We start from the raw sequence: 26,088 nt of genomic DNA on the forward strand, positions 1-26,088 counted from the left end.
CCCAGGCCAGGCTTAGAGACACTGGCTAAGGGGTTGCGTGTGTGTATGGGGGTCGCGAACAGTTCTCCCCTCCCCACATTAAGGGGAATAATAAATACTCCTCCTGGCTGTCAATCAGATGGGAAGGTGGAAAGAATGCTCTTCGCAAAATTTTCGGGGAGCCACGGTTTTGATGGCTGACAAACTACCCGTCTTGAGGGAGGAGGCGAGGAGTGAGGGCACCCCGAGGGAAGAGCGGGGTGAGAGGAGCCTGAGGTGGGGTGGCGGGTGTGGCGGCCGTGGCAGGGTGTGGGGAAGTCTCAGGGGATTCTCGAGGTACAGTGGGGGGTGGGGAGTGAGGGCGACTGGGCGCCGCCGCCGGAGCCGGAGCATGGAGGACGAGAGCTCCCTCAAAGCCGCAGGTAATGGGAGCCGCGGCCGCCCGACCCGGTGCGCCCTCGGTTGCAGCCTTCTGCAACCGCCCCTGTTCGCGTCTCGGGTCTCGGGTTTCAATGGCTCGTCCCGCCCGAAAGCTTCAGGCTCCAGCGCTGCAAAACGAGACGTAAACAGCGCGCCGCGGCCAAGGGAACTTCCCGGAGTAGGCGCCAGGACGCCGCTAGCCGCGCACCTGTTGCCGCCATTGCCGTCGGGTGGGGAGCGGGCTAGGCGCCCGCGTTTACCCCAGAAAGTTTAAATGCAGGGCACGCGGAAAAAAGAGGAAATGATCGGGGGAGCTGTAGGAGGAGCTGCAGATGTGAACCCCTGGAGAGCACCGTGCTGGGCACCCAGCCTAGGTCGCGGCTTCTCCCAGCCATCCCTGGGACCGCAGGGCGTTGGGACAGCTGACCTGGGCTTGCTCCCTTGGGCGGGGAATGTGGGCGAGTTCCCTGCATCTTAGGGTCTTGGTGGTCTCGTTTGGGAAATGGGAATCTCACCCTGGGGAAGAGTTCCGTATGGACAGCTCGGGTTACCGCAGTCCCCCAGCCCGGGCAACTGGGATGGGGAGCGGGGGGGGGGGGAGGGTGGTCGGGCCCCACTGGGTGCAGTTGTGCGTCGGACGCGACTCTATTGTCCCAGCCGGGACTTGAGGGCGCTACCCTAAGCCCGCCACCTGTCGGGTCCCAGGTGGTACTATGCCCGGCCCTCTGTTTGGAGGCAGCGTCTGAATCTGAAAGCACTTGGGACTGACCCCTAAAGGGCTGTCTGCTACCTCCGCAAAAGCGAATTGTTGGAGGGAGGCAGAGGTAGGGCCATTAGATTCTGAGATAGTACTTCTTTTTCTCTCCTGCATCCTCTCTTCCAGTGAGAACAAGTGGCAGGAAGGGGCCTGGTTCCTGAGGGAGGAAGAGCACCGTGGCCAGCTCCTCTTGTCCCCTTAAGCGTCCAGTTTGCTTGCTAGGCGCCTTGGCCGCAGCTGGCGGGCCCCGCCTCACAAGCAGTCAGACCGCAGACTGGCCACACTCTCCAGCCACACATCCCTGTGAGGGAAAACTACGTCTCATGGAGGCGCCTCTGCTTTTTATTGGAAGCCAATGTCAGCGTTGGAATCACTTGCTTTTATAACGTGCATTTGAAAGCTACGATCCAGTTGTTTTTCTTTTAATTTTAAGTCAATGAGTTAAGGAGAAGGTAGCCCGTAGCTAAGTATATGTATTAGTAACATGCTTCAAGAATGTTTTAGCTGGTCTGGGGATTAAGAGAATTTTGTTTTTATTTTTGGAGAGATTCTATTTCTTTCTTTTTTCTTTTTTTGGTACTTCCTTCTAGAAAGTTCGGGGTTTTTTGTTTGTTTGTTTGTTTGTTTTTAAGAAAGTTAGTTTTAATGGTTTGGATAGTGAGCGCTGTTTCCAGTGTGCATGTTGGAGAAGTGAAGCAAGGAAAAAAAGTGACTCTTAAAAAACGCAGAGAAGCCAGTATGGGCTCATTGTACAGCATTGTGTCATTACAGGGAGGTACTCAACCCTGGCTAGCTTCCTTTCTTGGTCTCTGTCTTCTGGTGGTACCATGAAACAGAGGGTTCCCCATGACAAGTGCTTCAGAAATCCGTTTATGCAGTCTTATTTTAATGGAAAAAGTAATGGTAATTTCACCTTCTGGAAAAGTATAGGTGGCCTATAACCGTTTACGGATTTTCCTGTACTTATTTCAATGTTTGCTGTGGTTTTGACAGTCACTGATGGCCCAGATGACACACAGCAGTTGCACATTAATCATTTCCACATGTGCTCGATCCTAATGGATTGGAATTTTGCATAGTTGAACCATTGCCCAAGCTTTGATAGCCCTTTTCCAAAAATGGTTTGAGCTAATCGTGTCTGCTTGGGAATACTTTTTCTCTGAGCAAAGAAGCATGGAACTAGAAACTATGGTTTCAGGTAAGGCTATATCCTAGTTCCGACTCACTTCTGCTGCTGAAACAGGGAAAAGGCATATGAAGGACCTGGGAGCTGTGTTTTGTGTTTCTGTGAGGCTCCTTAATATGGGTGTGTCTGTTTTCCTAAGGAGTTACTGTCCAAAGGGGATTTGGGAGAACCCTACAATAATTCAAGTTTTCTTGACATGCTCCAAGGCCACACAGAATTTCCTTGCCCCTCCCCCCATTTCAGAGCCTTTGTATGTGTGTTTTTAATTTCCCCTTTACCAAAGACCTTCTTGGGTTCCACTGGTGCATCTGTTGCTGTCATTTCAGCTTAGAGTATACTGGAAAGAAAAAAGAAAGTTAGATGCAGCCTTCTTCTGTTACCTTGAACTTCCCTGTTTCTGAGGTAAAGGCTTGACTTGCCTCATAAAGATTAGATGAGACCCCGTGTGAGTGGGAGCCAACTGTAGGGCCCACACTCTTGCAGAGTGGACACAGAGAAGGCCATTTGTTCGGACTTTTGAAAAGTTGGGTGTTCTGACAATTTACACTGGTCATAAAGCAGAGTGGGCTGATAGACAAGAAAGGTAGCAAGCAAGGGGAACTAGAGGGTAACTCAGAAGCTTGGGTAGGAGCAAGGGGGACCGTGGGGATGCTAATAAATGAACTGACTTCTGAGGGTGGGGAGGTACCGGCATGATTTGATTGAGACATAGTGATTTCAGGATGTTTCAGGACTTGCCTCTTATTGGAAATATGAAAAGTTTGACAGAAATACTAACTCCAGAGTGCAGGAGGAATTCAAGTGGAGAATTCTAGAACCACCAGAGTCTGTGGTCCCTGAGCTCTACTGGGGACCCCTGCTATGGAATGAAGACAGAGCAATGCAGATGGAAGCCTGGGAAGGGTGTCCCTTGGGACATGGGAGGAGGAGAGGACAGAGGGAGAATGCTCAGGGAGGGAGAAGTTCTGGGAACTGGTTTTGAGACAGATGTGTAGGGGTAGTAAAGGTGATCCCTTGTCTTCCCAACATGAGTTATGGCCAAAACAATCCCTGAAACATGAGGCAGTCTCAGTGGTGTACACCTGTAATCCTAGCTACTTGGGAGACTGAGGCAGGAGGATCACTTGAGCCCAGGAATTTGGGATAGTTTGGGCCACAGAGGGAGACCCCATCTCAGAAAACAAACAGAAAAACAGAGTAAGAGAAAAATATAACATATTAATTTAATCCTAGTTTTATGTGACACAGGAACTTTCAGAATGAAGACACAAAGCCAGAAATGCCTCTCTTATGCTTACATTCTATGAAGCAGGGACAGTCCTGTAGAAATATCATGAGATAAGAAAGGTATGATCTGACAAGCAGTAGGTTGAGAGAGGAACACACAAGGCCTGTGCTCAGATTCTTCCTGATTTCTCTGGTTGTAGCATTTCTTCCTCCCCAGTAATGGTCATGACCCTTCTGGAATGAGGGTCTTATGACCCACTATGGGAAAAGAGTGGGTCAGAGAATTCCTTTAGGTCCAGCTCCAAGACAAAAAGGGTGGGAGCAGGAGGACTAAGTGTAGTGTTTCTATGGGGGAAGGGGTTCCATTTCCTATGGCCTACTGTGGAGAAGAGGAATTCTCATTTGTATGACTTGTTTCTGGGAACATGGCAGGCAAGAGAGGGGAGGGCAAGAGACAGGAGGGCAAGAGACAGGAGGGCAAGAGACAGGAGGGCAAGAGACAGAAGGGCCGGAGAAGGTCAGAGACGTTGGTTTGAGGGATTCCAACTTGCTTTAGTTCACAGGACTCAGCATGCCAAAGTGCTGTGCTTTGGGGTATCTTTTTCTTTTTGAGCCCCAACGAATCCAAAGAGGGAAACCAGAAAGAAAAGAAGCCACAGGCAGGACCTGAGGCAGAGGGAACCCAGGCAGTGCAGATATGGAACAGCCCAGAAGGTGGGTGGACATATCTCAGGACCCTGACAGGGGCCAGGCACAGCTGCTGTTTTGAAAGGGTTTGTGGTGAGAAGAAAAGGCAGAAGGCCAGGGATGGTGGCACATGACTGTAATCCAGTGACTCGGGAGGTTGAGGTCTGAGGATTGCAGGTTCAAGTGCAGCCTCAGAAACTTAGCAAGGCTCTAAGCAACTTAGTGAGACTCTGTCTCAACAAAGGAAAAAAAAAAAAAGACTGGGAATGTACTATTGGTACACTGCTCTGGGTTCAATCTCTGGGAGGTGGCTTCTCCATTGCATGTTTGGGCAGAGGAGACTTGAATACTTGAATAATTTAGTAAATTAACCTTTAGGAACATTTTACTGTAGGTCAGGTATTGTACTGAGCCCTTCATAAACATGACCTTAATTGATATCATGGTAAGTGGTAAAGGGAGATAGTGTTATCATCTGTACTTTACTGGAGAGGAATCTGAGGCACAGAGATGAAGAAACTTGCCTTTGGTTAGCTGGCTAGTTAGTGGCAGTGTTGGGATTCAAATGGGAGTTGTTGTTGGTTGTGGTCTGACTCCCTAGAGAAGGAAATCTGTCTTAAGGGTGAAGTTCCCTGAAGTTCCAAAAAAAAAAAAAAAAAAAAAAAGGTAGGGTAGAGGCTCAGGAAGGAAATAATTCACAAGACAGTTCCTAAAGGACCCCTTCAGAGATGACCTCCTGCTAACATAAAACTTAAATCACATATTTATTAGCCATTTTGAATTTTCTCTGGTCCATGGCATGTGAGTAACCTCATAGGGGAACATGGACGTGGCAAGGCTGGGGAATCTCAGTTCCTGGGGAGCAGCACCTCACTGGGGACAGTGGGCGGAGGCTGGATGTCACTACTATCAATTATCCTGTAGCTCTTACCCAGCCTCTACCCATCAGAAGGGATTAGCCAGCCTCTATGCATCAGAAGGGAAAGGAAGGGATGGGAAGGGATAAGTTAGTCCCTAAAAGTGTACTTGGCCATGAAAGTTGTCAGGTATGGCTACCCAAGCAGATGATAGTAGTCTCTATGAGGGCTGGACCCTGGTTGATCTTTCTGCCTAGTGCCCGAGTTCCATGAATGTTGGATGCAGGGGACATTTCCTGTGCTGGTGAAAACCCTTGTTGGCTCTGTGAGTGTAGAAGGGATTGCTGGGAGGAGTTTTATGTAGACTGGGTATGTCAGGAAGTGGTGAGATGCTAACTGACTTGCCACACACCAGGGCAGAGTGAACCTGGCCAGGTTGCTGGGCAACACGTCCCTCAGAATGTCTTCCTGGGAAGACTGGATCTGAGTGGGTCCTCCTAACTGCCTGGGTGTCTGTGTACCCCTTTCCTCTTGTGATTCCTTGCCTCCCTGTGGGATCTATACTGTAGAAAGTTCTTGTTCACTTTGTCACTGGATGTCTGTGCTAAATAGGGATTGCTATAGCCTGAGGCAGGGCTGGAGAAGGCTGGTGTGCTGACCCTGTCCAAGGGTCCTGCCATGGCCTGGCAGGATGGGGTGAATTACCAGGAGGCCAGGACTGGAGCTGTCAGTGGGAGGACAGTGGGTTCTGAGGTATTGCCTTTCTGACCTTTGAACCCCTAATCCAGTGTCTGGCTTTCTCTGGGTTCCTGACAGCAGCTAGCTTCTGGCTCCTCTGCTATGGTATTGGTAGCTCAGCCCAGGGAAGTTCTAAACAGGATTGTAGAAAATGGCTGTGTTATGTGGTATAGAAAGAAATTTTAGGAGAAAAATCCAGCACCCATTCAGATACCTAAAGGGTCAGGTGACTTTTAAAGTTGGGGTGGGTGGGGGGCAGTGGAACAGTTGCAGTTTGGTGTCTTTCAGTGACAGCTTTGAATGAAGATGTAACAGGTGTGGTTTAGAACTGCCGTGCCTTCGAGACCGCCCATCCTGGGCTGTGAGTTTGCCTTTCCAAGGTCAGAGATCAGCAAACTGGGATGGGGACCAGGGATACAGTTTCTGTGGATCCAAAGGCCACTGTTGGTTGAAACGCAGGCCTGCCCCTCCTCACGGCCGCAGTTCTTCTCCCTATCTTCCTGTCCTGTTCTTTCACCATGGGAAGAGCTCTCACCCATGGCACTCAATATTCTCAGGCTGCAGCCTCATTTTCTTGCTAAGAAGAACCTGTTTTAACCAATGCCTGTTGATTGACAAGGTACAGAAACCTTCAAAACATGGCAACCATGAAGTCGCTGGAAACTGCCTAGGCTGAGGTCTTGGGGCACAAAGGGGAGATGACTTGGGGATGGGCTCTTGCCCAGGGTAGTGAGCTCCCTGCTCTATGTGTGTGGCAGCAGAGGAAGGGCTCCCACTTCCCAAACCCTCCTAAGATTGCTTGATCTTGCTGAAATTAAGATAAATGTGTTTTCTTTGGAAACTGAGTCTCGAACTACAACTCACAAATTTCATTAACAGAGAAATCTGTGTTCATTTCTTCATTGCTAAAATAAACCCTAATTAGAGTCCATGAATACTTCCTCCAGCGGTAAGTATTTGAGAAGTTGACTTTGTGGAAATTTCCCCATTGTTAAAACTTCTCATGGTACCATCCCCCTGCCCAGTTGTACTCCCTATCAGACTGGTACTTAGTGGACTAATTTTGACTTGTGTATGTATGTGGTGGAGCAGTATAAGTGAATTACAATAGTTGGTTGTTCATTTTGAACTTCATGTTTTCCAACAAGTGAGGTGTATTGTATATACGCTATCCACATTTGGATTATTAGAACATCTTGGGGTGGGGGTGACACTTTTAAAGCTATGTAGAAGGGAAGGTATTGCTTTTTTTTGGGGGGGGGGGTTACCAGGGATTGAACTCAGGGGCGCTTGGCCACTAAGCCACATTCCCAACCTTATTTTGTATTTTATTTAGAGACAAGATCTCACTGAGTGGCTTAGCACCTCACTTTTGTTGAGGCTGACTTTGAACTCACAATCCTCCTGTCTCAGCCTTTCCATCCGCTGGGATTACAGGCATGTGCCACTATGCCCAGTTTACTTGTATTTTTGATGATGAATGAATATTAAATAAAATATTTATTAAAATATTAAAAAAATATTTGGTGTAAATATACAAATACAACACAATCTGTCCTGTAAAAGTCTAGTTATTTGTTGATGATACCTGCTTTTAATCTTAACAGTTATACATGATTTTTGACAGATTTTTAAAAATTTCTTGCGTTCTTTTGTATTAATTGAAATCCCTTGTATTCTTGCCTTAATTTCATTTTTCTCTCTCCTGTTTTGACATTTAATCTTCATTTTTATTCTTTAAAGGGCTAATGTAAAGTTTAATATGCATATTTAACTCAAATTTATTCTGAGATTTGTCAACTTTTTAGCTTTCTGGAATAACTTAAGGGCCTTAGAATGCTTTCACTCCCATTTCTCCCCCATTTGTGTGCCAGTATTATGTGGCTCCTCAGTTTTCGCATGCTTTTTTTTTAGCTCCTCAAGTTAGATGTTTTTGTTCTGTATGGTCAGCAATGACTTGGCTATATCTACATGTTTGTAGATATTTGTAGATATTTTCTTTGTGTCTATCTCTTCTTGACTAACTACTTTTTCCTGGGGTCATTTTCCTTTTCTCTTACGCACATTAGAAATAGCTTTGAGAGTGGACAGGGGATGTAGTTCAAGGGTAGAGCATTTTCCTAGTATGTGTGTATAGCTCTGGGTTCCATCCCCAATACTAGGGAAAAAAAGGAAAAATAATTATCCTTAGGGGGTCTTCTGGTAGTAAAATCCCTCATCTTTTGTTTTTCTATTTATTTATTTATTTATTTAGTGCTGGGGAATAAAGCCAGGGTCTCCTGCATTTCAGGTGAATAACTTTCCACTGAGCTGCACCGTCAGTTCAGTTTTGTTTTTCTAAGTATTTCTGTATTTTACTCCCATTCTTGGAAGTTACTTTTGCTAGGTGGAAGATGAAAGATATTTTTATTTAGCACATTGAAAATGGAATTCCATTGTTTACTGGCTTCCATAGTTGATGTTGAGAAGGCAGCAGTCTTCTAATTGCTTAGAAAGATCTCTCTTTGCTTTTTGACTGATTTTAAGGTCATCTTCTGTATTTTCTGTTTTGCAGTTTTACTTCACTGGTGTTTAGGTGGGAATTTTCCTTATTTGGGGCATTGGCTGTGATTCTAGAATATAAGACAAGGTGTCTTTCATTAATTCTAGAACTCTTGCTATTTTTTCCTGGAACTTCAGATAAATTGTTATTGAACCTTCTACACTACTCTTGATTTTTCCTAACCTACTTTTCAAGGTTTCCATCTGTGTGTTTTTGTGTACTGCATTCTGGGTCGTTTCTTTAGTTGTGTTTTCCAATTCATCAGCTATTAAGACATTCATTTCTAGAAGTTCTACTTTCTTTCCTCCTAGAATCTTATTGGGCAACTTGAAAAATCTTCACCTTTTAAATTTATTTTTATTTAAATATTTTAAAACATGCTTCATATCATTATCTTCTATATTGATAATCTCAATATCTGCAGTCTTTGTGAATTTGAGTGTGTAGTTTGTGCTGTCTCTTTCATGGTGGTTTGTTTTATCATATGAAATCAGGTCTAAATGGCCTCAAAGTTGTACCCTTACCTGCAGCTCAAACGCCTGTGTAGCTTAATGTTGGGGAAAGTCAAAGTATCATTCTCTAGTTTTTATCAGGTTTCAATTCAGCATATAAAAGTCATCCTTTCATTGGTGCTTCATCTACTTTTTCAAAATTGCTCAGTTTAAACTTAAGAAAAATACATAGTATTTTAGAGTAAAGTATATACTATTCTTTTGTTGATGTGTTCATCAATTTAACACTTTGATAAAGCTAGGATCATAACAGATTTAGACTATTTCTGATGTTAGTTCATAAATCCATCGCAGTTTGAAAGCTTCCAGTTGAATTTCATTCACTTATTTGGAAGAGACAGGTTAAAGTAGAGGGTCAGCTTGTCCTCTCATGCTGCACAGCCAGTCAGCTGCAAGTTCTGCTATGCACATCAACAGAACCTGCTCAAGTTATCTGTTCCCTTTGCCGTCTTCACTACAATCACATGTTCATGCTGTCCTCATTGTTCATCTGATCTCTTTGTGCTGCTTCTGATTAAGTCTCCCACTATGGTGTGTTCTGGATGAAGCACCAAACACACACCACCAGTTTTGCCGCTCATCTCCCTCCGAATGAATGTCTGTCTTTCCACTTTTTGCAAGTTTTTCAAAGTTGATTTTTAAAAATTAGGAATATGTAGGCAAAGAACCTTGGGTAGACATTTTTTCCAGAGAAGATATATATACTTGGAAAATCAGTGCATGAAAAGAACCTCAACATCCCGAATTGTTAGGGAAATGCAAATCGCAACCACAATAAGATACCTCTTCTGTTAAAAGGAAAAACAAATAAATAAAACAGAAAATAGTGAGCATTGATGAGTATATAGAGAAATCAGAATCCTTTTGCCTGATGATGGGAATCTAAAATGTGCTGCACCACTCTGAAAAATGGCATAGAGGTTCCTCATAAAATTGAACACAGGATTCCTAGATGATCATTATTCTGGATATCTAGCCCAAAGAATTGCAAGCAGGGCCTTGAAGAGATATTTGCATACTCATGTTCACAGCAGCATTATTCACAATAGCTAAGGAATGGGAGAAACTCAAGTGTCTATCGACAGATGAAATGGAAGCAAAATGTGGCATATGATGGGCTATTATTCGCCCTTGAAAGAAATTCTGATGCATCCCTAAGACATGGGTGAACCTTGAAGACACTATGCTAAGTGAATTAAGGCAATTACAAATAGAAATTGCCATGTGATTCTGCTCAGATGACATATCTAGAGTAGTCAAGTTCACAGAGACAGTGGAATGGCCGAAAGGGCCTGAAGGCTGGAGGTGATATCTAGGATGGGGAGTATGTCATTTAAGTTTAGGAAGATGAAAAAGTACTAGAGATGGATGGTGGTCGTGGTTGCACAACAATGCTCGTAATATGCCACAAAAGCTGTACACTTGAAAATGGCTAAAAGTGTAAATCTTATGCCATGTCTATTTTACCGTAATAAATGGTCCGAAATAATTATGGATACGTGTCATGCTTTCCATAAAAATAAAATGAGGCTGCGGATGTGGTCAGTGGTTAAGTACCCCTGGGTTCAATCTCTGGTAACCCTCCCCCCCCAAAAAAAAATCAAGTCCATAAAAAGTTTTTTTTTAATTACTGTGGTAAAATATGCATAACATAAAATTTATATTTTTTAACTATTTTATGGGAGTACCAGGCATCCTCAGCCCTTTTTATTTTTTTGAGACAGAGTCTCACTAAGTTTTTATGTCCTTGCTAAGTTGGCTGAAGCTGGCCTCAAATTTGCAGTCCTCCTACCTTAGCCTCCCGAGCTACTGGGATTACAAGGGATTACAAGCATACGCCGTATTTTTGCCTACTTTTAAGCATACAGCTCGGTGGCATTATGCACATTCACATTATTCACATTCACATTATGCACATTGTACAAATGTCACCACTCCCCATCTCCAGGACTTTATCATGTTCTCAAATAAAAACTCCATACCCATTAAACAACAACTCCCCACTTCTGCTCCCCCAAGACTCTGGGTAAACTCTTATTTTACTTTACATTTTTATGAATTTGTCTATTTAAGGTGCCTCATGTAAGTGGAATCGCAAAAAATGTTTCTTTTCATGATTGGCTTATTTCACAGGGTCCAGCCTTCAAGTTTCATCCATGTGTAGTGTGTGTCAGTTCCCTTCCTTTTTAAGGTTGACTGTTCCTTAAAATATTCCGTCGTTTGTATCATGTTTGGTGTATCTATTCCTCTGTCGCTGGACATTTGAGTTGCTTCTATCTTGGGCTGTTGTAAACAGTGTTGCTATGAACATGGGTTTACAAGTTCAATGGTATTTGAAATAGGGTGATCCCAAGTGTGAGCTGACATTTCCTCAGTGCGAGCTAGCTCAACATGAATTAGTAAGTCGGAGAGTCAGTGAGGGTTCAAACCAGGGTCTAGCTAACTTTCCATTTTTGAACCTCTGTTTTCACATCTGAAAAATGGGGTCAGTGCACTGTACTTTATTGACTTTGTGGAATTGATGAAAGTTTCAAACAAGCCAGGATGGGTGAAAGTTCTTTGTGAACTAGAAAACTCTATGCAAAGATAGTACTTAAAAGAGCATTTTTTAATATGAGAATATAGCCTTAATTTTTTTCTTATACATCTTCTCCCAGTGAGACCTTTAGAAAAATTGTTTATCCACTCAAGGCAGATGTTAAATTCCTGTTTCTTCAATTTCAAATTGAACAGGTACCAACCTTGATGCAAATATCAGTATCCTGCATCTTCTTCATTTACTTTTCATTTTTATGTAAGATAAGTCCAGAGCTTTTTAAAAAATGCAGTTATCTTGATACTTTTCCAGGCATTTAGAAACAAATGCATTCTAAATACCTGGAAAAAGTTCCAGATAAGCCTGCCCATTCATCACTGTCCATTCCTCAAGTGAAGCAAATCTGGGGGATGAGCATAAGTTCTTTTTATTTTTGCAATATTCTGCAGTACTGGGGATCTAACCCAGGGCCTCATGCATGTAGGCAAGTGCTCCACCAACACTGAGCTAAACCCACAACACTTTTTATTTATTAAGACAGGTTCTTATAAAGTTGCTGAGACTGACCTGGAACTTCAGATCCTCCTGCCTTAGGCTCCCTGATAACTAGGATTACAGGTGTGCGCCCACTGCACACTTAAATTTTTTTATATCTTTATTTTGTTCACTTATTTTTTTTTTTTATGCAGTGCTGAGGATCAAACCCAGTGCCTCTCACATGCTAGGTGAGCACTCTACCACTGAGCCACAACCCCAACCCTGAGACAGCTTCAATTTTTAAACAGTGTGAAATAACTTAATCCAGGACCAGGCTACATAGGCAGAGACTGGTGGTCTTTTAGTGTCCATCACTGCTCTGCACAGAGGTGGACATGCCAAGTAGAAACTCATTTTCTTCCCTCTTAGAGGTTTTGTTGTTGGAAACGTAATAGATGAACAAAAAGGGATGTGTTTTTTGGATAAAAGTTCCTAAAGTCTGTTAACAGCCATGATTCTTGGGTTAATTCTGAGAAATATTATTCTGTGACTAGCGGGTAAGAGCCTCACAGTGACGAGGGTATTTTTCTTCTTCTTGTGTGCTATGTGGTTTAGGGCTCTGGTTCTTTTCTGGACAATTGCTCTACCACAGTGTTTTCCCACTAGCTTCAGGGCCACCACATGACACTGAGACTTGGTATTTTCGTAAGTTCCTGGTCAATTAAGTTCATGATTTGAAGTGTCAAGCTTCAAATGCTTTCTGTGTGTCCTGTGCATGTGCCAAAGCCCTCTTCCTTCCCAGTAAAGGTTAGACAAATATGGCCCCCGCACTGTAATGATGACCATTTGGCATGGAGTTGCTCGAGGTCCTCAGCAAGGAAAACCTGAGCTTTCAGTCCTTGTGTCAAGGTGAAGACCTCTCTGGTTACCATTCACATGGAAGTTGATATTGGAGATGTTATGTTCTGCTGTCTGCCCCAAATAGAACTTCACATGTGTCCCCAAAAGTGATACCTCTTAGAATGATAAAGAAAAAAAAAAGGAACCGTATGTCTTAGTTCCACCTTATATCCTTTTGTATGATTCAGGGGAGAAATAGTTTTATCCTGGTATCATTAGCCTAATAACAAGAGTCACCAACACTCAAATTATGAGACCTTCATATTAAAAGCAATTAGGATTACATAAACCTTTACGTGGGTGGCACATAAAGTCATCTGCATGTTTTACCATCTTTGATTTGGGACAAGTGATTTATTCTCAGCAAAGGCAACGACAAATTGCAAGTGGGCCAGTGCTATCCATGTGATAACAGAGAAACCGGCTGCCTGTCAATTACTGGGTAATAAAACCTTTGTCGCCGCCACCTGCAGTCCTTCAGCAATGCCTCCTCATTTCCTGACAACTTTGCTCATCTGCTCAAAAAATTCTAACATATTCTACATTCTGTTTTCCAGCTTTTTTTTTTAATTCTTTGCTAAGAATATTTTGGCAATCAGATGCTCTTCAAAAAACAATGAAAATATCCAAGTGTTTATTGGCCTCACCTTCTGTTCTCTACTTTCCTATGAAGAGGGATGCTCTGCTGCCACCAAGGCTGCCTTTCCTGGTGGTGAGTTCTTAATGCTCTGGCCTTGAGCTCCAGGCACCTGCCTGTTTTCTCTTGCTCTAGCCATGATGGGTCCTTCCACTCTGACATTATTTCAAAGCACTCCCCTCAGAAAGTTTGCTTTGCCATCTGTCAGTTGATGGTCTGGGACCAGGGGGCTCTAGTTAAATAAGTTTGAGAAAGAGATGCTGAGCTAAGCAAATTCAACTGCTACAGAATTTCTAAATTCCTTGATTGTTGATAGATACGTAGAACTCTTAGCAATGAACCCAGAGCCACAGCATGCCACCCTTTTCCAAACTTGGTGGTGCTAGAAACCCCGCTTTCACGAGCCTATCCCAAGCATATCTTGTGAAGCTAGTGTTCCATAGATGCACTAGGGAAAACAGTGGCAGGATACCCAGGCCGGTTGTAATGATGTGTGCACAAACCTTAAATGCTTTGTTATTAAATAAATGCCAGGCATTGTCTTATACAACTGTGGGTATTCCTTACTAAGTGTAATATAATAGTCCTCTTTTTTAAAAATCAAATATAATTGGGCTGGTGATGGAGTATATGCTCAGCCTGTGCAATCCCCAGCACTAAAAAAAAAAAAGGTACAATTAAATTTAATTATATTTTATGTTAAAAGAAACTCTCAGGCTTAAGGCATCCTATGATGAATGCTTTGCAGGCTCAGGATGAAATCTGCAGGGTGACTACTGGGTTTTCCTAATGCACATGACCTACAGACACACAGCCCTGGGCATCGGACTGCACAGTGAAACACGCACCTCACTAGAAACTGGGGGCCCTGATGAATTCCTGGTTCTGAATTCTGAGCAGCTGAGATGATACCAAAAATCCCTCCCTTTGGGCATTATCCCAACTGCTTTGGGAGTGCATAACACCTGGGGTCAGACCCCCCCCCCCGCCTCCGGATTTCTTGCTCTAGGCTTCCTGAATTTTCTGGTACCTGCTCCTGTCTCTGTTTAGAAATTAGTCTTCATGCTTTTTGCTAAGCCCAGAATTACTCATTTAACCCCCTGGGTAGATTTCTTCTCTAATAGAGCTTCCATTTCTATTAATAAGTGCTTTTTAGAAGAAAATTAATTTGTGAAGAAAAAAAAACCTGTAAAAGCCAAAACAGACCGCCTATGTGAAAAATGACAGAAAGCAAAAATATGAAAAAAGTTTTTGTGCCTCTTAACTACTTTATAAAAAGTGAGTTGAATGTTATCGTTTTACATCCTGAATGTTTTTCACGTTACCCTGAGCAAGAATTGTTCTTACTGTAATTGAAGAATGACAACCCACATTACTAAAAAATTCAAATGATTACAGCCAGTCTTTCCAATGACATAATATCCCGTAGTTACTGCCAGGTAGTGGCTTTCAGCAAAGGCCAAATTCGTAGAGTGAGGCTAGTAAAATTTAAAATATCTCCCTTAGTGCTTCTCGTAATAATAGTTCCATCTGAGAAAAATTATGCTTTGCTAAAATGAGAGCATTTTCCTAATCTTTATGGTGAGGTAGTGTTTGGAGAGAATATTCTGCAAATGATATTGAATCAATGATTAAATGCAGATCACCGATCTTTTCCAAGGTCTTCATTCATTGGCATTGCTGTTTACATTGGAAGGATCAAAAAGTACTGGGAAAGGCCTTGCCAGCCTGAACAGCAGTGGCTGACCCTGCAGCACTGGTGGCCGATGGGCAGTGGGTGATACAAAGTGGCTCGGTATAAGATTGCTGTTGAAGCAGCCTGGGAACTTGAGCTTTGGTACAAACATCCTGAATAATTCAATTATTTTCCCTAGAAGAATGCTTTCAGATGTACTATTGTTTTTGTTTTTCGGGTGACTATGCCAACATATGCTTAAAGTGAATTCTTTAATTCTGAGTTTGTTGAGGGATTTCAGTTTCTTTACAGTCTGCAGAGAATATCATTTCAACTGTGTGCCTTTTTTAATAAAAAGCATTTAACGTTGTACTGAAAAGATTACATTCTTTTGGCTTTGGAAAATATTTCCTGTTCAGTTCAAGCCATTAAAGGCTGTTAGCATTTCACATCTGGAGGCCCTTGCGGAGCCTGTCTTCCATCACCCGGGAAGCGGGGAAGCAGAACGAGCGTGGAGGCCTGGCGCGTGCGCAAGCCTTGTTTACTTCCCAAGGCTGACTCTCGTGTGTGCTTGTGTGTGTGTGTGTGTGTGTGTGTGTGTGTGTGTGTGTTTTAATTCTTTCTGGGAGCGGGGAGTCCATCCTCCTTCTGAGTCATGAGAGGGTTTCATTCTCCTGGGCTGAGGAGTGGTGCATTCCTTCTTCTAAGGTTGGGGAGGGGTCTTCTTCTGCTGGGCCTTGGGTGCTCTCGCCCCTCTCCTGTCTTAAGCAGCTTATGATTGTCATTCCCACCCAATTTTCCAGGAAGCTAACACAAACATCTATATAGGACAGAAGCTGCTGAGATTTCTGATGGAGAAGTTTTCCTCAAAGGGAAGAGAATGAATTTAAACAAAGTGGGCCAGAGAGTTGTGGGTGCTAGGTTGAGTTGAGGGGCACTCCTAGTCCTCTGCTCTGTGGCTGTTCTTCTGCACCCTGCTTTGAGTCTTTAAAAGGGAACTGAGTGTGGGTGCCACAGTATTTTCTTTTTTGGAGGTGCTGGGGATCGAACCTAGGCCCTTGTGCGTGAGAGGCAAACACTCTGAGCTATATCCCCACACTATTTTTTGAGTATTATGGTGTTCCCCCACCCCCACCAGTTTGCCGTGATTGGGAGGGTTAATTTATGTGCCTCTTTCCCCAGAGGTAGGCAGGATGTCACCACCACTCTCAGGATAGTCTTCTGATTCCTGAAGCTTGTTCTGAAAAGACCCCAAGGGATCCACTCCTGTGTTTCCTTTGGACAGCCAGGCATTAGAGCCCTGGGGCAGTGACTGTCTTCTGGAAAGTCCCCACAGAGTCCTTTGAGGGTGTTTCACGGCCCCAGCAAAGTAACCTGCAGGGGAAATGATTTCATGGCATGGAAGGAGCAAAACACATTCACAGCATTTCTCCTGACCACACACGACCAGAAACCGTGCCAGGCAACTCTTGGCAGCCTGCAGAAGCCAGGAAGGAGCCTCCCTACCCGACCCACCAGGAGTCAAGCCTCTGGCCTGGTGGCCTCAAATTGGGAGTGCCTGCAAACCCTTTGGCCACAGTGTTCTTCCACTCCCTGGGCACAAGGGAAAGTGACAGGGGGCCTTGCTCAGCTTCTCTCTGGGGCTGATTGAGGATGCTCTTCTGTCGGCCCTGCATCCTCACTGGAGTAGACTGATCAATGGTCCAAACCTGAGGAATGTGTTTCCCAAAACACAGAGTCAGCAACAGAGTAAAAATCAGAGTCCATCTCTAACTTGCTCCTTATGCTGGTGCTCCTGGGGGCATCTTGGGAGAGGAAGCTACTGAGGCTGGTTTCTGCGGGATGCACCCAGGTTTCAAGCAGCCCTTTTCCCAGTTTTCCTGAATTCACTGGAATGCTTGCCAGGTCTTTTTGCATACTTGACCAACTAGATGAAATAAGTAGCAGTTTCAGTGCAGAGCTCAGTTGAACAACCACCTAAATTTACTAAGTGCTTTGTATAGGACAAGCATGGGGAGGGGTCTTCAGAGTAGAGTCTGGGAGTGGGGAGAGAAGTTGTACTCAGCAAGCCCCAGCAGCTCTGGGTTAGGGGGTAACTACTAAAAAAGACCAAGTTGAGGTGTGAGTTGGGGGGCCCTACGGACAGAGGGGCTGGCTGATCAGTGTTAATTGCTATCCTAGGCCAAGTTGTCACATAAACACAGGACTCGGTGATCCCTAGAGTCCTTGCCCTTGCCTTTTGGGATTCCTAGAAAGGAGAGCTGGCTGCATCGGAGGTGGATCTTGTGGATGAAGAGATAGAAGGAGGCTGTCAGGAGTGGGCACATGAGCCCATTGGGTGCCGGAGGAGATGGGGATGTGGAGTGGTAAGGGTGGAGGAGACCGATTTGATAGGGTCACTCTCATGGTCTGAATGTTGTACACAGATTTTGAAATCAGACAGACCTGGTCTCCTGTCTGATTCTGCTGCTTTCTAGCCAGGTCTTATCCTTGTGAGGCCTGTTTCTTCCTCTGCCAGTTGGAGTTAAGAGGGATTCAGTGAGATTTGGGCCGTGGGACACTGAGCAGCATATTGAGATCTAGAGTCCACAGAATGTTAACTGTGCTGCTATTTTAATGGGTGCGGGTGGAGGGTGGGTGGATGCGGGGGTGGCGAGAGGCTGTTATGGGATGCTGAGACCCTGTGCTAAGTGAGGGATGGATTGGGATGATTGAAGGGAAGTGAGACAGGCTGAGTTTGGTCTCCTTGACGGTTTTGAAGTGGTCCCTGGGTAAGGAACTGGATCCCTCTGGCTCCTGAGCTGTACTCCTGAAGGCCTCAGCAGGGAACCCCAGGGGGCTCAGCTGGAGGGCTGCAGGTCTGATTGGTTGCTGGGGGACTTCCTGACTCTTCAAGGTAAGGAGGAGTCTGGGATCCTTTAAATGTATTTATGTGTGGAGAGGACACACACACACACTGACGCTCACACACGTGTGCTTTCTGTAGCAGAGTGTCTTGGTTGTAGTGGCCCACCATCTTTTTAGACAGAGATCCCAAGTTTCATCATTATTTTACTCCTTGCCTGATGTCAATTCTTTATTTGAAATATTTGAATCAATGAAGTTGTAGCAGTAATTTTTGTGTGACTTTCACACTGAAGTACTTAAAAAGAAATCAAAGAGTGGAAGAATATACAGTTGTCTTTTGGTGTCCATAAGACTGGTTTGAGGACCACCCCCCCTGCTTGGAACCCCAAATTTGTGGATGCTCAAGTCCATTAAATAAAATGGTGGGTTTGCATAGAACCTGTGCAGATCCTCCTGGGTACTTTAATCTTTACATGACTTACTGATACAGTGCAAATGCAAGTAGTTGTTATACTGTATTATTCAGGGAATCATGATGGTCCTTCCATATTCAATAAGGAAGGGGAGGAATAAGGCCAGCAGCTTCTCTGGTAACCTTCTTCTCTTATAGGAGGCCCAGAGGCAAATCCAAGGTAAAGATGGGGCAGAGTCCACAGAATGGGGATAGAGCCCTCATCCCACGTGGGGACATGCCAGCCCAGTATCTTTGATTGCTGCAGAGGGAAAATTTGATTGCTGCTGCTAAGTTCAACTGTACGCTCTCAATGTTTGATTCAAGAATATAATTTTTCCTCAAATAAAATCATTTTTTTTCTTCCAAAAGTGTGGCTATAGGAAAAAGACACCAGGGAAGACTCAGAGAATAATATGCATTAATTTCTTTGCAAATGAATGCGTACAATATTCATTTATCTGTGTGTGGGCATGTAGTTATGTACTTCATATGAGTCATTGGAGTTATGGTCTCTTACAAGTTATGGTCTCTTAGTCCCACTAAGGGAGGAATGGGCAAAATCTCATGAACCTGTATGAGATAGAGATTCCAAGTTTCATCATTATTTTACTCAGCCTTAAATAAGAATGAAATTATAGCATTTGCAGGTAAATAGATGGAACTAAAGAATATCATGCTAATATTAATATTTATAGTTAATATTAGCTAGGAAAGTGAGAACCACTCAATCTGGATTTTTAAATTTGTTCTAATTAGTTATACATGACAATAGAATGCATTTTGACACATTGTACACAAATAGAGCATAACTTCTCATTCCTCTGGCTGTACATGGTGCTAAGTCATACCAGTAGTATAATCATACATGTATATAGGGTAATAATGTCTGTCTCATTCTACCTTCATTCCCATCCCCACCATCCCACCCCTCCTCTCACGCCCCTCTGCACAATCCAAAGTTCCGCCTGCCCCTACCCCTGCTCCTCACTATGGATCAGCATCTGCTTCTCAGAGAACATTCAGTATTTTTTTTTTTTTTTTGGTGGGGAGGATTGGCTTATTTCACTTAGCTTGACATATTCTAGTTCCATCTATTTACCTGCAAATGCTATAATTTCATTCTTCTTTAAAGCTAAGTAACATTCCATTGTGTATATGTACCACAGTTTCTTCATCTTGAAGGGCATCTAAGTTTATTTCATAGTTTAGTTATTGTGAATTGAGCTGCTATAAACATTGATGTGGCTGTGTCACTATAGTATGCTGATTTTTAAGTCCTTTGGGTATAAACCAAGGAGTGGGATAGTTGGGTCAAGCTGGATTTTGACGAAGTCAGCAGCTAGTCTCAGCCCTCCCAATGCCTGCTGTGTTCCTTGCTGCTCTGTTCTCTCTGCTGAAAGTACTTGGGAAACCATTCGGTAGTTTCAAAGAAGTTTCCTAAACAGCCTAACAGGGAATAGGTGAACTTAATTTCTAAAGCAAATAATCTTTTAGTTTTATATCTTCAAGATATAAGTGACTGTCCCTTTAATGAAAGAATAAAACTAACATCACTTCTTCTCTCCACCCCAGCAGGCACTTACCCTGTGGATATTTTGGAAGATGACCCCGAGGGGCATCAGGAAGCAACATTGGCTTATCATGCCTCACTTGGTGAAGGAGCTCAGACCTCATCAGAGATTTTCTCTCTTTCCTCTGGGGAGCAGGTATGTGTGCTCTTTCTTGGGGGAGAGTTCTGTCAAATCTAATTTAGAGAAGAAAGTGTTATAGAAAGAACATTCCAGATTTAGGAAAACAAAAACAAAAGTGAATACTAAAATAATTCCACCTCGAGAAGCAGAAGGGATCCTCAGTTGGGATTCTGGAGTCTTGAGAGTGAGTCTGGTTGTGCCAGGCAATGAACCAGGTTACCTGTGGGAATCATAGGTTTACCAGTTACTAGCTGTGTGACCTTGGTTAAGTTGTACCTTCTCTTGTCTTGCTATTTTCAAATTATAATTAAATAATAATTAAATAATTATAATAATATTTTATAAAATAATTAAAAGTGATACAGGGTTTAATAAATACCTAGCTGAACCCCAGTTTCCTGATTTGTAAGATGAGGAGATTGGTTTATCTATGGTCTTTAAGGTTTTCTTCAGTTCTATCATTTCATAATTTGGAATGAAGTTATGTCATTTATGATTTGGGGCACTAGTAAGATTGTGTGCATTGTGAGTCGGGCCTTGAAGGCAACAGAGAGACAAGAAAATTGTTTATTCTTTCGGATGGCGGCATTGTGGGTGGAATTTTAAAACTGTGTAACTTAAGAGAGAGTCTTCCCTCCCTGCAGCCAGTAAAAAGAATACCTGTATCTTGGATAGTACCTACGGTAGTTATCTTTCACATTTGAGGCTGATCTGTTGGAAGAGACAAAAAAATTCTTGTTTGAGATCATCTGTAAGATTTCACTTATGGCAGAAATGATTGCTATCTGGCAGGCACAGTTTGTTGAGGGAGACCGGGTGTTGTTTTACTATAGTGCAGTTGTTCCAGAGTTAATGAAAACAATGGTTGGTACAGTTACAAACTGTGGCTTTCTTGAGATTTCGGAGATGGTAATTCCCAGTCAAGTCACTCCCAGAATCCAGTTCCCCTGGGTGACTTCACGTTGATCTGCAGAAGGTGCTTGTACGCTTTTAGCGCCCCCTCGTGGCCAGAAGCTCTCAAGCACTCCGTCAAGGTTGGGGATTTAGTCACACCTAACTGAGAGGTGGGCTGCAGGGGTGGGTGGAGCGTGGAGGTTGCAGGGCAATCTAAAAAGAGCCGTGAAGTACAGCAGCTAGCCCTGAAGTTTCAGTCACCTGCTTTAATTACACCCATGTTTATGGATTACTTTCCTTAAAATAAAACTCAATACAGACTATGCTCTTTAAGATAAAGAAAAAAAAATTAGTGTTAACAAAAACATAAGACAGTTACTAAAATTAAGTTGTTTTAATATGATAGAAATGCTGTCATGTCTGTATACCTATTTGCTTCACTCCTTTCTAAAAAAAAGTTTTCATGGAACCAATCATTTGATTTCCTGCTATTTTAGTAGTTAATTAAGGGATAGGAGCAGTTTCCTACCGCTAAGCTACAAAATAGCCTCATTAGGAATGGTGTTGAGCTGCCTCATTGCTTTTAGCAGGTTTATCTTTTCTTTTTGAATCCGGGGTTTTCCAAAATAAAAAGAAAGATGCGGAAGTGGTTTGAGGCTATGTCATGTCACGTCACTTTGCTCCTACATCTTTTCATTTTATAATTGACTCTTTTTCTGGTCTTAAAATTGTTCTGTCACATTTAGAGCACAATAATATTTGTTGATTTTTCTGGTCACAAAACAGTAAAAGCTCACTGTATGATACTTGGGCACTGTACCAAAGGGTAGAGAAAATACAATTGTGCATGGTTCACTGCTGGAAACATTCTGATGTATTTCTGTCGGATTTTTTTTCCTGCATACTTAAAAACAACAACAACAACAACTAGGTGAAGTCACTCCCTGAATACAATGCTGTATTCAGTAATAAGTATCTTTCCAGGTTGATATGATGCCTTCTAAATGACACATTTAATGGCCTTGTATCAGCCATCTTGTGGATGAGCCGTGCTTGACATAACCTCTGCAGGAGGGCCAGCTTGAGATCTCTTTATTAGAGTGAGTTCAGAGATGGGGAGGTACCAAGATGTTTATGTGTCCCAGGATTTGTTAAGAAATAGTTCTTTGATCAAAGAAGTAATTTGGCATTTGTTTTTTAAGGATTGGCTAGCTTCGCTTAGCATAATCTGCTCTAATGCCATCCATTTCCCTCCAAATTCTATGATTTTGTCATTTTTTAATGCAGAGTAATACTCCATTGTGTATAAATGCCACATTTTTTTTTATCCATTCATCTATTGAAGGGCATCTAGGTTGGTTCCACAATCTTGCTATCGTGAATTGTGCTGCTATGAACATCGATGTAGCAGTGTCCCTGTAGCATGCTCTTATTAGGTCTTTAGGGAATAGACCAAGAAGGGGAATAGCTGGGTCAAATGGTGGTTCCATTCCCAGCTTTCCAAGAAATCTCCATACTGCTTTCCAAATTGGCTGCACCAATTTGCAGTCCCATCAACAATGAACAAGTGTACCCTTTTCCCTGCCAAGGACAGGGTAGGGACGAAGAGCTTGAGAAGAAGATTAACATTAAACAGGGATGAGAGGTGGGAGGGAAAGGGAGAGAGAAGGGAAATTGCATGGAAATGGAAGGTGATCCTCAGGGTTATACAAAATTACATATAAGAGGAAATGAGGGGTAAGAGAAGAATAATACAAGTGGAAGAAATGATTTACAGTAGAGGGGGTAGAGAGAGAAGAGGGGAGGGGAGGGGAGGGAAGGGGAGGGGGGATAGTAGAGAATAGGATAGACAGCAGAATACATCAGACACTAGAATGGCAATATGTAAATCAATGGAAGTGTAACTGATGTGATACAGCAATCTGTATATGGGGTAAAAATGGGAGTTCATAACCCACTTGAATCAAACTGTGAAATATGATATATTAAGAACTATGTAATGTTTTGAACAACCAACAATAAAAAAATAAAAAAATAAAAAAAAAGAAATAGTTCTTTGAAACTGTGGAGGCCTCCTGTAAACTTTGACAAGTAGCCTTCCTGCCTCGCTCAGCTGACACGTTCTTTTCTAATTTTCTTAACTCTCCTTGGTTTTCAAAATAAGCATGGTAATGGAATGTGTTGACCTTGTGCTTTGGAAGCTGGGAGAAGAAAGTGTGATGGCCACTATGAGGGCTTTGGATGAGGGGGCTTGAGAGAAGGCTCTGGGACAATCCCAGTGTTGGTGACCCCAGTTCCTCTGTCATATAAGCAAACAGGCACCCAGAATTGAGCATTTCTGCTGCAGAGCTGCATGGAGCCCTGGCTAAGCCTGGAGCACCCAGATAGGTATGTATTTCTTGAGACTGCTTGCAGGGACCTGAGCCAGGGCAGTAGGCAGCCAAAGTGACATTCTAGACTGCTACTATACAGTAGTCACCAGGGCTCAGGGAGGACAGTTGATGCCGACTTAACAGGTCTATGTCTGAGATGGGTGTGTAGCTCTCAGCTTTTGCAGGCTGAGGCCCAAGGAGGATCAGGATGGAAGGCTGGGGTAGGAAGCATATGGAAGTGAGAGATACCCATGGCATTTGGCAGGAGAGTGTTTAATCAACTTGAATAGGTGGGCAGGTGAAAGTGGGGAGAAAAGTTTTGCAGGTCGGATATGGGACAGATGGGACAGTTACCAAATACCCCTTGTGGTTAGCTCAGAATGAATAAGATTTGCATTTTTATGTTGCCTACATCCTGTTTACCTCCGTGTTGTAGTGTTCTTTCAATGAATACTGTGCTAATTGTTCAGCAATTTCCTGTGCCCTTAATATGATGAAAGAGCAAAACAGATATTTTATTATTTTTTCAGGTTAAACTTGAAACTTCATCCGTTTGCTTTTGTTCTCTGCACCGTGATGAACCTCACCATAAAATACTGGTTTTGGTTAATCCCCAAGACACAAAGACAGGTTAGTAATTATTAATTGTGTGTGTGTGTGTGTGTGTGTGTGTGTGTGCGCGCGCGCGCATGTGTGTATACATGCATGATGCTGGGGATGGAAACCTGGACCTTGCATTGTTCAGCAAATGCTCCACTACTGAGCTATGCTTCCAGCCCTGGATTTTAAAAACAGGGTTCCTGATTTCATTGAATGCAATAAATGGAATCAAATGCCTAAGAAATGATGGTTATGCTCATAGACCAAATTTAGAAGAACATCAAGGCAGAGCTGGTTTATTTTCAACTTTCAAGAATCCAGTAGAGCACGTTTATTTCTACATACACACACAAACACAAACACAAACACACTTTTTTTTTTTTGTGATGCTGGGGTTGGAATGCTCTAAGCTTAGGCAAATGCTCTAAGGCTGAGCTGTCCCCAGCCCCAGTGTCTGTATCTTTTTGTATATCTTGCTCACAGTGACAGGATTCAGAGTTACTTTTGGGGATAGGACTTGCTGTTCTTATTAACAGTGCTGTGCAGAACTAGCTGCATGCACGGAATGGGACACTGTTGTTGAATGTTACCATAACCCTGTGAATTGAAGGGAACATTCTCAGCCCCCACATAGAGGGGAGGACAAGGGTTGTCAAGTGACTGGCCTAAGACCGCACAACTGGAGCATGGGAGGGTGTTTTTTTGCAAGGTGATGAGTGGGCCGGGAGTTTTGTTTCTGGTGGTGAAGTTTATGTGATCTGTAACTCATTCATTCTCCTCTGCACTATGGGAAGACCATTTACAACAGACTTTTCAGCTCTTTGGATTGAAGCCTTGAGAAAGGGCATAGCTGTGCTCTTTTGCATCTGGGGCAGGGGTCAGGGGCTGCTGGCAATGGGCAGCAGGAGGTGAGGAGGAAAGGCTTGTGGGTCTGCCCGAGCCCAGACATCAGTGATCTGAAGAGGTGGCACCTCATTTCTGACTAGATAGGCGCTCACTTTAAATGTATTTCTATTTAGCAATTTTCTCTGTGTTTTACAGATTTCATATGATGACAATGTATTGGTGTCCTAACAAGAAATAGTAACTATTAATAATAAACTTTTCAATTAATTAGCCCTCCTCAAGTGATGTGGTACCTGGTGAAAGCTTGGGTTATGAGTCTTTAACTACATTTTGTCAAGGGTGGGGGCCACCTTCAGCTCTCTGCCTCCTTTGGAGGTAAACTTGTGTGTCTGTCTGGGGTTTATGCTCAATCAGTGTCATAAAGTCCAAGGTGACATCTTTCAGGCAAGCTTTTCAGCATGTAAGCCTGTCTACTTTGCTTCTCTTTTTTGCTAAATGTGAAACCCAAGTGTGCTTAGGTGGGAGTTTTGGCGTGTTGGCAAAGCCTCCTCATTGCTTCTGGACTGGCAGGGGCTGAGCCAGGTATGAGGACTTTCCTATCGGGTTTGAGTGTCACCCATCCAGTCCTGCAGAGGCTTCTGTGAACAAAGGGGCTATTAAAACCCCAGGTCTTTGACATAGCCTTGACCTAATGACTTTACTACCAGGTTAGTAAAAGATGTGCCTGCAGGAGTCCCTCAATGCACAGACTGTCAAAAGCTCTAAAAATATTGTTCATCCAAGTATCAGCTGCTCCCCCCCACCCTTTTTAAGCATTTAACAATATTCGGGTTATAGATCTTCAACTATAATTTGCATAATGTAAACATAGGACTCTTAGAAATCTGTTTCCCATTTGTTCTGGACTTAATTTTTGGTTGCTTTAAAGAATACTCCATAATAAATATTCATAAACTCTAAGAAATCTCACTGCGGACCCTTCCTCATATGTAATAATACTTTAAGTAAAGTTTCCAAATGTTTTCCTGGTGCTGTGGACTCCACTGTGATTTTACATGATTTCAAAAAGGTGCTCAGGTGTTCCTGGAGCTTTGTGTTCTTTAATCCAATATTTCAAAGTCCACATGAATTGCACACCCTGTGGCTTGAAAGCATGTGGACCCGCAGCAGCCTGTGGTGTCAGGGACCCACTTCACAGCTTTGACAAGTGTGTCACTTCTCCCCTGTGCTTAGCAGTGACTGTGGAGAACCCTA

General features: G+C 43.3%; 1 protein-coding gene across 1 annotated transcript in view; it reads left to right on the plus strand.

The window, feature by feature from the left end:
- The first annotated feature begins 345 nt into the window (after window positions 1–345).
- LOC308647609 (protein FAM169B-like) overlaps window positions 346–26,088 on the plus strand; it is a 70,298-nt gene continuing 44,555 nt past the window's right edge. Inside the window, exons 1-3 of the mRNA XM_081291865.1 lie at window positions 346–401; window positions 20,007–20,137; window positions 23,919–24,018. Coding sequence (XP_081147991.1) covers window positions 371–401; window positions 20,007–20,137; window positions 23,919–24,018 — 262 coding nt within the window. The 5' untranslated portion in view covers window positions 346–370. The remainder of the gene's footprint in view (window positions 402–20,006; window positions 20,138–23,918; window positions 24,019–26,088) is intronic.

The sequence above is a fragment of the Spermophilus citellus genome (genome assembly GCF_964194105.1).
Source record: "Spermophilus citellus genome assembly, chromosome: 4".
In the NCBI taxonomy this organism is placed as follows: domain Eukaryota; kingdom Metazoa; phylum Chordata; class Mammalia; order Rodentia; family Sciuridae; genus Spermophilus; species Spermophilus citellus.